Genomic DNA, 11,691 nt, shown 5'->3' on the forward strand with positions numbered 1-11,691 from the left:
TCTGAACCAGTCATGTTTGCGGAGACATTGACAGATTTTTAATTAGAAACATGATGTCAGATTTGCTGTTTTGGTGATTTGTTTGCTATGTTTTTATTCGGTAAAGTTGCGTTACAATGGCCTGCCATACTTTTACGGCACAGAGGAGTACCATAGCTCTGCTTGTATGGAGCGTCGCCCCGCCCCCAGGGTACGTTGCGTCGTAGTCATGGAGAATGCGTTCCCCGCTCGTCCAATGAGAAGCGTCGCTGGGTCCATGTGTGTATTGTTTAAACTTCTCAAAATCTGACTGAGTTTCAAGCCCGATTAAACCTCCACCAGGCTGCGGGTATGGCGGCTGTCGTGTCTCTTAACACCACCTCAGGCACGGATGAAGCTGCAGACAGCGGTCCAACTTTCGCCTCTCGGTCATTTAGCGCAAACCACGACCTGCCTACCGATAAAGAAAATTTAATGGCCGGGGATCCCTACCTTTACTCCGAATTCGCTCCGGGTGAAGAAAACACGACGTCGGGCCGGGAATGTCAACGAAGGGTCGACCAGAATTTGTCACCACTGAGTCCCGAAGAAATTGAGAGCCGTTTGGAGAGAACTAGCCGGGAGTTTTACAACCGTAGAAAAATAATAATAAAAAACTTACCCGCGGATGTTACTAATCAGGTAAATGTGACAACACTTTGGATGCTTCGGTGAGCAATTTGGCTCAACGTTCACCTAGCTCCAAAATGCATATCATGCTACAAATGTTAGCCTGCTAGCCATTTAACTCTGCCTTTAACTTATGGTGTCGCAATATTTAGGCTTAGACTGTGAGTACTTTTTTATTTAAGAGTAGTAAACTTTTTCTTAAAATGTAATGAGGGTATTTGAACCGTGAAGTGTTCAAAGAGGCTGTAATTCGCGTCAAACATCAGGTGATGAGGTAACGGTTTGGCCAATAGTGGTCATCTGTGGCCTGTTTGACAACCTGTGGCCATGTTGGTAACAGTTTAGCAACTTTGGCGTCTGGGTTTTCCCAGTTCAATTAACAAGACAGAGGACAAGGAGCAACAGGTGCAACGTCTTTTAATCAGTCCATGTGTTTATTGTCTCCCTAAGCAGTCCCACTCAGTCATTGTTTGGTACTTTTTCTCTATTTATCCATGTTTAGTTTGGAACGGGCCTGACTCGTGGGGAGCTGTAGGCCTGCGGGCAGTACCATTGTTCACAGGCAATGGGGGGAGCACAGGGAGTTCGAGATGTGAGGACCGTACAACAAAAGGTGGAAGGCGTAGAGACAAAACGAGTCAGAAAATGCTAGAGAGCGTCAGTATTTGTCTGTGAATAGGGGCAGAAGCAATGCAGAATTTCTGCCTTAACAATGAGGCAGTTTTCCCCCGTTTCTCTCCACAGGTGCGCTAGTTTCACAGTGGACGTGAAAGAGTTAGATGCCAGGCTCAAAATCCCAACTTAAGCGCTTAACCCATGTAGCTGTCATAGACTGAAAAACAGGAGGTGTTGCTGTCCTAAACCTTTGTGAATGAATACACTTAAATATTTATTTTTCTAATCAGTGTTTTTATTTTTATATATATATATATATATTTGCAGGAGGTCCATGAGCTGTTGGGAAGCTATGATCTGAGGTACTGCTTTGTTGACAAGTACAAGGGCACAGGTTGGTTTAACTTCTTATCTCTGGAGAAAAAAAGCCCTCAAAGTAAAATCAAAAGCTAAATTATTCATTTAGGTTTAACTACTTGGTGTAGTATAGCTGATAGGTGTGATATTGACATTTTAAAGGGGTTTATTGGTTAATTTCATTTGAAGTCATTTACCTGTTTTGAAATATGCATTGTATTTGTATAAAACTGTTTGTCTTAAACTTTAACAGTGTTGCTGCTCTGTTTTTATCTTTAAAGGGCGTCTTATTTTCTTTTATGCAAATCCATTGCAAAGAGATGTCATTTTTGATTTTTCAGATGTTCAATTTGAGCATTTGTAAGGCCATAATATCCCTCCTGGATTAATGACGCCTTTAGATTCTAAAATTAAGAGTATTACATCATCTAAAGTCCTGGTTGCTAAATTTTGCAGCTGCTAAAAAAAGCATGTCGCCAGACATCAAATAAGAGGTTTTATTTTTTTAAATATGGGTAGTTGAAGTTGCAGAGTATAATGTTGCTAAATGAACCATTAGAAAGATCAAGCAGATTTTTCATAGCAAGAAACAGGACACTTTTGATTCTGTATGATTTCTAGCATTGTATTGTTCAGCCTTTATGTTTAAAAAAATATTGTTGCAGTTTTTGATGGCTCGTTTTAAATTTGGCAAACCTACCAGTTCCCTTGTTAAGAGAAGTCTCTTCCCAGTTTTGACTATCAGCCAAAGTGTAGAACTTTATTTCTCACAAACTTTTCTTTAATAGTGGCTGGAATTGTAATTTCTTGTGCATAAATCGTCTTTGTGGTCAATGGCTGAATCAAAAAGCTGCCTTTTCCTGGGTTAACGAAAAAGAAAACAAGTATTAACTGAATACTTCTTATTCAGACAAAACAAAATTCAATATCAACTGAACAACGGAGTTTTACCAAAATCTTAATTGTTTAAAATGTATGAGGTAAAGTGGATGGTTGCATAAACATTCCCTCCCTTCAGGTTCATTCATTAAATATTATCTTGGCTGCAATAACAGTACAGTGTTTGTGTTGATGTCTAAATCAGGGTAGCACATTTCAACACATGTTTTCTCCATTCTCAGCCACAAAACAGCTCATGTTCTGAAATCTAAGGTCGAGGATCAGGGTTGAGCAGCCTGTTATCAAACATAATATAGTGAAGCTGGTTGCCTACATGTGCCAGGGTACAAAAATGATTTTCAAGATGGAATCCTGCATTATTGACTTTATTGAATCAAGACTGCATCAAAGTAGGCCGGCCACATTGCTGTAATTGTAGCCTTTGGTTGTATGACTATGAACCATTTGGATTGTGTGTGTTGGTTGTGATCTACCTTTACAAGCCTTTCAGGGCCCGCTGCTGAGATGCATCACCAGAACATGATGCGGACACCACTGCGCTTTACAGTGGAGATGTGCTGTGTTTGATGTTTGTCAGACGTGGTGTTTCGTAGGGGTGGGAATCTTTACTATCACATGTTTCAATTCTGATTTTCTGGGCCATGATTCGATTCAGAATGGATTTTTGATTCAGAATGATTGGATTCATAATGTTTTCTGCTATTTATAGGTGTGCAAAGAATCCTCATGATATACTCCAGTCTGCTTTGCAAGGCAGAATAGCAAAAGAAGACATTAAAATGTCTTTTTTACATTTATTAAGTTTTAAACAATAAGTGCAGCGTAGATTGTGGCACGGCTGTGAAAAACGTACGGAATGGTATGGCGTACCTTGGCTCCACTCATTCTCCTCCACAATGTAAGGAGGTAAGTCTTTAGCGATGAAGCAGGTGATGACCTAGTTTTTTGTTTGCCCACTCAGAGTTGACATAATAATAAAATAAATGAAAACTACTATCAAGCACCTTGTGCTATGCGATTATTAATTGATTAATAGAAAAAATAATTGACAGATTGATCAATTATCAAAATAATCATTGTAGCACTACATGGAAGTAAGGAATGACTACATCTCTGCAGATTCTTTTTCGATCTATTCATTTATCTTCAGAAACATTTAGGATGCTAATCACTGCCTCCCTCCACATTTTGAATTTTTTTTTTTTTTTTTTACAGCAGCTTACTGGTTTATAAAGTGCTCTATAAATTTGACTGCAGTATTAAATATAAGCTTCCAAACTAGTTACACACTAGGGAAAACCGCATCAGAATCAAATGACTTTGGAGAAAGATTTGGTAAATAAAGTCTTGGCAAAAGACTTCATTTAAATGGTCGGAGTGTTGGATTAATTCATCAGTATGGCAGTCATAAACTCCCTTTGTTGCGATGTCCCACTGCTTTGACATAAATTCAAGTAAAGCTGCATTATCAGTATTTCTGAGCTGCATCATTAATCAGGATGAAGAAATCTTCTAAAAAAACAGGAGCTCCCAAGAGATCTTTTTTTTTTTTATTCCAGTCGCAAAGCTGCATGCATTCAAAAGGTCAACAATGATAATGTGGGGAAATTAATAGCAGTGAATACACTCCCTCTGCCTAGCTGTTGTAAGGCCATTTAATATTTTTCGCATTATCAGAAGTCAGTCACACTGGATATAGTGAAGGTCAACAAAACTGCATCTTTCTGATGTCCTGATGTCGGTTACTGTGAGAGAGGTGTGGTTGCACTGGCAGTAGAGATGGTGTGTCCTGACATTCTGCCATCAGCTTCGTCTTTGATCTGCAACAGGGTTAATTACTTGATAAATCATGTGTGACTACTAGCTTATTAATTTACACAACATTTTGAGGTTTTTCTTTTCTTGTCGCTGCCAGCATTCGTGACGCTCCTCAATGGCGAACAGGCCCAGTGCGCCATCAAAGAGTTCCACCAGATCATGCTACGGGACAGGGAGATCTCCGTGCAGCTACAGCCGACTGACGCCCTCCTCTGCATCGCCAACTTGCCCCGGTCCTTCACGCAGCAGCAGTTTGAGGAGCTGGTGCGACCTTTTGGCAACCTTGAGCGTGGCTTCCTGGTTTACAGCGCCTCCACGGGCCACTCGAAAGGCTACGGCTTTGTGGAGTACATGAAGAAGGACTCGGCGGCCAGGGCTAAATCAGAGCTGTTGGGGAAGCAGCTGGGCTCCCGCATGCTCTATGTCCACTGGACTGAAGTGGGCTCGCTCACATACCCGCAGCTGCACTCCAAGTGCCTATGTGTAGACCGGCTGCCCCCGAACCTCCTGACAGCCCGGGATCTCCGGAACGCTCTGGCTGACACCCATGCACCGGTTTTCTGCCAGGTCGGTTTCAGCATGCACAAACACTCTGCTGCTCGTCAAGTTAATGAATTCAGAAGAATAAATTATTCCTCTTCCTTCTCACACCAACAGTAATGGACAGATTTTTAAACAAAATCTGCCTTTGATGTTTTTGTTCCTTTTTATGTGTTGTGGTTTCTTTGTTCAGGTACGTTTAGTTGATGTAATTTAAGGTCAGATTATGTCTTTGAAGCTCAGTGAATGTAATAGGCTACTATGTTTATCAGAAGTTGGCCCTGAGGGTTTTGAGTCATTTATTTAACAAGGTCTGTTACAGATGCTAAAAGGAATGTTCCAAAGGTGTCCATTATGCTTGATCTTTTGTCACCTTTCATCTTCATCCCAGTTTGCATGTTGTTGCTCGTTTCTATAACAATAGGGCAGGCTGGTTTGTTAGTCAGGACCATAAGGATCGGCTGACTCTTTCAGGTGGTGTCCTTGTCCTTCAGCATGCTTCTCTGGAATGAAGGTTTTCTTTTTCTTGTAAATCTTTTTTAAATTTTTTTATTTATGATGTGATTTTGAAGGGAACAGTTTGGTTTCCATCATCTGATGTAAACAAGATGTGACTGACATGTTTAGAAATCTCGTGGCGTTACAAGCCACATTTTTAGGGAAAGTTGGTGGAAAATGTATTAGAAACAGAAATTAAATGCTAGAAAGATGGAAAATGTTGCTTCATATTCTTGCAATAGTGTTCTGGATTGTTTTTATCTTTGGAATTTCATTGATTGTTAGAATATTTTCTCTTCATAGTTGGCTCAAGGCCAGGATGGAAGCTTCCGGCGTTTTGCCGTGCTGGAGTTCGCCACTCCAGAGATGGCTGAGGAGGCACAGCGACTCGGCGATAGCAGGCTGCTGGGAGGGACACACATCAGGGTGTCCTTCTGTGCCCCCGGCCCTCCTGGAAGAAGCATGTTGGCTGCACTGATCGCTGCACAAACAACGGTATTATGGTCAAATTTGTGTCCACGGCAGCTGCTTGATCAGTCATGGGGTTTTTAGCTGATGGTTTCTCTTTTTGTTCCTACCTACAAGGCTGTGAACAGAGGAAAAGGTCTCCTCCCTGATCCCACAGCTATACAGATCCTCACAGGTCTTAATAACCCTGCCACCCTCAAGATGCTGCTCAATACTCTGTCACAGGGACACAAACAAGGTAAGGAATCCTCAGCCTGTGCGCTGGTTTTTCTTTAGATTTGTTCTGATGCCTTGAATCTTGATATTTATTTGCAGGCCTTCTCGGAGCCGTTCCCGCAGTGCCGCTGCTGGCCAACCCTGCCCTGTCAGCTGCCCTGCTGCAGCTGCTCCTTCAGCACCAGGCTAAGGCCCAGCAGGTACAGATATCTTTTTGGCCTCTGACCTGATATGATCTGTTCTCTTGTTCCTTCATCTTCTATTTGATTCATCTTTACCCCACTCATACAGACTTTCTCCTCCTTTCTGTTCTGCTCCTCTGTGCCATTAGCAAGCCTTTCTGGGAAATCATCTTCTCTGGGCTCAGGTGCTGCACAATAAAGAAAATAACCCTCTAGTGTTTTTAGTGATAATGGTGTGAGGTGGAGGCTGAAACCTTGTGGGTTCCAGCCATAGTTAGGTAAAAGGGAAGAGATTTGTCCTGATTGGTAAGCTCTCTCTGGAAAAGTGAGGATTTGATGATTCTGTGTGTGGGGTGCTCTTCTGAGTGATGCTGTGGGTGTGTTTCTCTATTATATGCCCGGAATGTAAAAACCAGGTATTTGAGGGAAGAATTGGTGAGTGAACTCTGACACGGGATTCGCCATGTTGACGTGTGTGTCGGCAGTTTTTCTCTGAGCGTTACAGTCAGACTTCAGTGACCCTTTGGTAACACTGATCTGTCCTTGGGCCAGCAGGCAGGACTCATCGGGGACAATCCTCTGGCGGCTCTGCCCGTACAGCAGGGAGTCCATCTGCTTGGAGATCTCCCTCAAGGTTTGGCATCTTTCTCTTCCAGCCGTAGCTCCTTGAGCGACTAATGACATGTTATTGCTTTCATCTGATTATAAACATCTGGATCCTCTTAATCATGCTTTACACTGCTTGCTTTGGCCAGTGCTCAAGTATTCTGATTATTCTTAAGTTTTAAGCATATTTTAGGCATCAGCAGTCCATAGTTGTACATTACTGATGAGTGTTTAGGGTTTTCAATGGTATTATCTTTTTATATTACAATTAAGAATCTGAAAGGTGCTATGCATATGCATTAGCCCCCCTGTTACATCATAAACAAAAAACAATTGCACTCAGAGGTTTGCTAGAGAAGGTTTGTCAACAAATGACATGAAGACCAAGGAGCACAGCAGGCAGGTTGGAGGGGTTGTAGAGTTTTAAAGCTGGGTTGGGTTAGAAAATGATATCACACACTTCAAACATCTCATCTAGGTCTGTTTATTTGTTAAAGTATGGCACAACTGCAGCTGACCTTGACATGACCTTTAACCTAAATTAGCAAGTGTGGTAAGGAGAGAATTAACAACCAAGTCTTGACCAGTCATTTGTTTTCAGCATAAGTATGGGAAAAACGGAATTGTTAATGGAATTTTTTTTTTTACATAGTAGAAATATCTTATTAACAAATGCAGTGGCATATCGCATAGGGCTGCACAATATTTCATGAATATATCATCACTATATTAGTGTGCACAATATTCATATCAGAGAAGTGTTTTGAGTGCAATAATTTTGACTTCTATATTCCAAGTGATACAAACTAGCATTTTTCATGCTAATTTAAATACCTAGTTGAACAGAGTTTCATAGCATCAGATGCATAGATAAGACTGCTACTATTTAAGCTGATTCAAAGTTAAGACTTTGAACACAGATGTCCAGAATATTATGGAAAAAAAGCAGAAGAAATCTAGGAATTAATTTTAGGAAAAGTATTGGCCTCTGTAACGACAAATGTATTGGAACCCTGAATGTAACTCTGGAAGAGCTGCAAAGATCCATGTCTCAGGTGTGAGAGTCTGTTAACAGAATTGTTAGTCACTGAGTCTACAAATCTGGCCCTGATGGAAAGGTAATAAGAATTAAAACACTGATAGAAAGCCATAAGAAGCTTTGTTTGCCAGAAAGACATTGCAAACGTGTGGAAGACGGTGCTCTTGCCAGAGGATAGGTATGTAACTTTTTGGCCTACATGTATCTTGGTGTGCGAAGTGGGAAATCAACACTACACATCAACCTGACTGCACCTTTCCCACGATAAAACATGGTGGTGGCAGCATTATGGTGTGGAGAGGAATTCCAATTATTTTTGTTTGTGGTGGACAGGAAAAATATTCCTTTCATTTAAGTTATGCATTGCTTTGTCATTATACCAATAAAGTATATTGAAGTTTGTGGCTATATATAATATTTAAAGTTTTTATTTTTCCAAGTGAAAACTTTTTGCCAGTATGTATCCCATATACTTTTTATTGGGATTGATCTTGCTTTCAATTGCTCTAGGTGGTGTAGTCCCAGGACTGGGTCTGCAGTCAGATGCTGTGCCCTCGATGAAGCCAGTGCCACTTGGCAGAGGCCTGACGAGTGAGCAGGATTCCCCCACATCAGGGTCCAGCTTCCCTCAGACTCGGTCTCCCACCCTGCCAGGCATTTCCTTACCTCTGATGGCTGGCATGGTGGGGGCAGATGGTCTGACAGCCCAAGGGGTATGCTTCCAAGTAATTTACATCAACACTTTAACTCCTCTAATTGTGCAAGAAGTAAACAAAAGCTCTTCTCCTCGCTGCTAGGTATCTATGCTGGGCGATCTTCCTAAGGAGATGAACTTTCCACAGAGCACCTTTCTGAATGTCAACAATGTTTTTCCTTCAGGTGAGATGCCATATTATTTTCCCCCTTCACAGCACAGTTTAGTTGAAAGTCTGTTCATATGTGATGCTTAAACCCAAGCAGTCAGCCAAAGGTATCCAGATCATATCTCCCTCTGCTGCAGCAGCAAGCAGCAGACCCCACCCCTATAGGAAGAGGCCTACACTAAGCAACGTGTCCAACCAGCACACGCATCACAACATGCAGCCAAATTATAACCTCCGTTACCAGGATTCCTACAGCCCAGAGTATCCTCCTCCTGTACAACTACCTTTTTATTCCTTCACTGGTTGAGTTTAACATGAATAGATGTTGTACCCTGCACATCGTTACTGAATTACGGGGTGTATTTGATGTTATCTGGTCTGATGCCCATCTGCTGCTTCTCCTTAGGATGCCTTGGCCTACTTGTACGAACAGCAGGAGAACCTCGATGTTGGAGCTTTGGCAGGATTTGGTCAGCAGGTAGCGTGTGTGTGTTTGTGTGTGTTCAGCTGTTAAACCTGATTTAAGCTATCTTTTTCATGCCATTAATGTGAATTTATGGCCCTCATAAAGTTTGGATTTTGTTGAAATCTCTGCAGTTTTCCCGTCAACTCAACTACTCCGAGCAGTTTCCCCACTACGCTTATCCCAGCAGCTCGCCCGTCCCTTCATACTTCAGCTCAGGACCAGAAGCTTCTAGAAATGGCACCCTCCCTGCCACCCACCTCAACAAGGTAATCAGTGGAACTTGATCAGTTTCTATTTGAAATATTGATTACCCATCAGTGCCAGGAAGAATATGAGGTGGCTAGGCTAAGAGAAGGACACCACTGTAAGTCAGTGAGAAATGCATGTTTGTTTCCAGGCTGTGGGAATGCCTCCTGGAAGCCACAGTGCCCACTACCCTCCAGGCCTGGGGAATGTTATGAAGGTGATTGCCTCAAACGCCTTTTTCTTCAGTTGTTGGTCTTACAAGAAGCCATTCTTAATCAGCCATCTTTCTTTTGTTAATTCTAGACACCAGTAAGTAGCCAGAAGCGCTTATTTTCCCGGCTGATCCCGTCTCCGGAGCCGAGCCCAGAGGGAGGTTACGTAGGCCAGCACTCCCAAGGTCTTGGTGGTCACTATGCAGATTCCTATCTAAAGCGTAAGCGTATATTCTGAGTATACTAAGTTTAGCAATTTCACATTCTGAACAAGCAGCAACTCCTGCTAAGCTCCCATGGTTGTCCTTGGATCTGTTTACTCCTGTGAGTGACCCCTGGAGGGCGCTGGGGAGTGCAGCCTGTTGTCTGGACAGTGGGAACTCTTTATGGTGTGTGGATTTTGTTTTGTTTTTTTTTTCTTCACTGCTCCATGTAAGTGTGATTTTCATTTACCATTTTGTAAATTACCTTTTTAAAAATTTAGTTTTTGTTTAACTTGTGTGGAAAAAAAAAAAATAAGTAGCAAGTGTGAGTGTGCTAGATACAGGTTGTTTTGGCTAGTTAACAGTGCTGCTTCTAGAACATTTGGCTGTGGTACTGTCCACACTTTCTAAAGGGACGTGCAAAGCATTCAGAAGAAGTTTTATCTCAAAGGCTTTTTTAATGGCCTTTTAAATATTGTAAAGAGTTGAATTTGTTTTTTTCCCTACCACATGGTTATGTAATTTACTGTAAAACTAGTTTCAGGCAGGTTTTTCTTTGCTCAACATGCAGCTTTCCATCCACCAATGATAGGTTGTATGTGCCTGATGTGTTATGAAACATCACTTTTTGATTCTGGAAATGTTTTCTGGGGGCCCTTTACCCCTTCTCACGTTGTTCATCTTCTTGCTCCGACATATCTTCTGAATCTGTTTTCAGCACTGGTTGTCCACCTGGGAGGGCAAAGGTCACTGTCCTAACCTGTTCTCACCTGTAAAAGTTAATTTCTTACTCATCTCTCCACAAATTTTTATTTTTTTGGGATGGGGAGGGCTTGTTTTGTCGTAAAATCAAACATCACTACCTTCTTGGTATAGTTTTGGAGGATGTGGCTACCTATAGATGGAAAAGGACGTTTTGCACTCTCATCAGAGGTTGGAAAACCTCTCTTGGTGAGCTTGAATATTGGAGGCAGCCTGTTAGTTTGTCATTCTGTCTGGGGACATACTAATAGAAGCTAGTCACCGATTAGTCTGTAGCATAACTGTCCTCATTTTTTCCTTTAAGTAATTTATGGTTGACGGGTTGATTGTGAAAACTCATTACCTCTGACTTTTAAATGCAGCTATACTTGAGCCTTAACATTGTTTTCTGTGGTAATCATCCTACTCTGTGTTGGCTTCTAGCTACATTTTCCATTTCTGTCATTTGCTGTGTAAATAGTTGAAGCTTGATTTCTTTTAAGTCCCGAGCGTATTTTCTTTATTCCTACCTGTGGTCAGGTTTTTTTTGTGTTCCTTTATGTTTTTAAATGAATGTTCCTGCTTTGTGTTCTGGTTGTTGTTTCTGGTATGTTTGAAAAACTGACATTTTGAAGAGTGGAACTGCAGTAGACTGTTCATGTTGTGTATGGACCAAGAGATGCAGCTGTAAAGTGTTTATCAGCCAATTATAAGTAAGGTTTCACTGCTGTCCTCTCATCTATACCACCATGATTGTCTCCATTTGTGTATTGTGTGACGTGCGCAAGTAAATGTTATTTAAACCATTTGCAATTTGTTGACTGTCAATTGAAATGAAATATTCATTGTGTGTGTATAGCTGGAGATCTAAAGGTAGCATACGTTTTGATTTGATGCTGCAAAAGTAAAATTATTTATATTGATTGTTAAGATGCATAGACATCTATTTTTTTATTCTTTTTTTGTACCTGTGGGAAATTTAGTCTTCAAGGAAAGAAAAAAACCTATGTGGTGAATAGTAATTCCCCTTTGAACCTAATAACCATTTTGTTTGTTTTTTCCCACCCTTGACG

At 41.4% G+C, this 11,691-nt stretch overlaps 1 protein-coding gene across 6 annotated transcripts; it reads left to right on the forward strand.

The window, feature by feature from the left end:
* Nucleotides 1-267: 267 nt before the first annotated feature.
* Nucleotides 268-11,431, forward strand: LOC124863772 (ribonucleoprotein PTB-binding 1-like). Of its 6 annotated transcripts, none has more exons than XR_007037197.1 (15): nucleotides 268-660; nucleotides 1,591-1,657; nucleotides 4,436-4,905; nucleotides 5,680-5,871; nucleotides 5,962-6,082; nucleotides 6,160-6,260; nucleotides 6,392-6,427; nucleotides 6,798-6,876; nucleotides 8,398-8,600; nucleotides 8,685-8,766; nucleotides 8,888-9,052; nucleotides 9,157-9,228; nucleotides 9,348-9,482; nucleotides 9,614-9,679; nucleotides 9,766-9,841. XR_007037197.1 is itself a non-coding variant. In XM_047358245.1 (15 exons), exons 1-15 carry the CDS (start codon nucleotides 331-333, stop codon nucleotides 9,910-9,912), a joined length of 2,247 nt encoding a protein of 748 aa, XP_047214201.1. In that variant the 5' UTR covers nucleotides 268-330; the 3' UTR covers nucleotides 9,913-11,431. The 6 variants fall into 6 exon arrangements, 5 of the variants coding, with proteins under 5 accessions (XP_047214201.1, XP_047214203.1, XP_047214202.1 ...); XM_047358245.1 differs by having other exon boundaries at nucleotides 8,888-9,031; nucleotides 9,155-9,228; nucleotides 9,766-11,431; XM_047358247.1 differs by having other exon boundaries at nucleotides 269-660; nucleotides 8,888-9,024; nucleotides 9,766-11,431.
* The last annotated feature ends 260 nt before the right edge of the window (nucleotides 11,432-11,691 follow it).

This window comes from Girardinichthys multiradiatus, chromosome Y, assembly GCF_021462225.1.
Source record: "Girardinichthys multiradiatus isolate DD_20200921_A chromosome Y, DD_fGirMul_XY1, whole genome shotgun sequence".
NCBI classification, from domain to species: Eukaryota; Metazoa; Chordata; class Actinopteri; order Cyprinodontiformes; family Goodeidae; genus Girardinichthys; species Girardinichthys multiradiatus.

What these genes read in the sequence shown, in the direction of transcription:
- LOC124863772 (XM_047358245.1), top strand. Translation starts at nt 331, where the DNA reads ATGGCGGCTGTCGTGTCTCTTAACACCACCTCAGGCACGGATGAAGCT. An exon ending in GTCACAGGGACACAAACAAG is followed by an intron (nt 6,083 to 6,159) that starts GTAAGGAATCCT and finishes ATTTATTTGCAG; the next exon opens with GCCTTCTCGGAGCCGTTCCC. An exon ending in TGGCAGGATTTGGTCAGCAG is followed by an intron (nt 9,229 to 9,347) that starts GTAGCGTGTGTG and finishes AAATCTCTGCAG; the next exon opens with TTTTCCCGTCAACTCAACTA.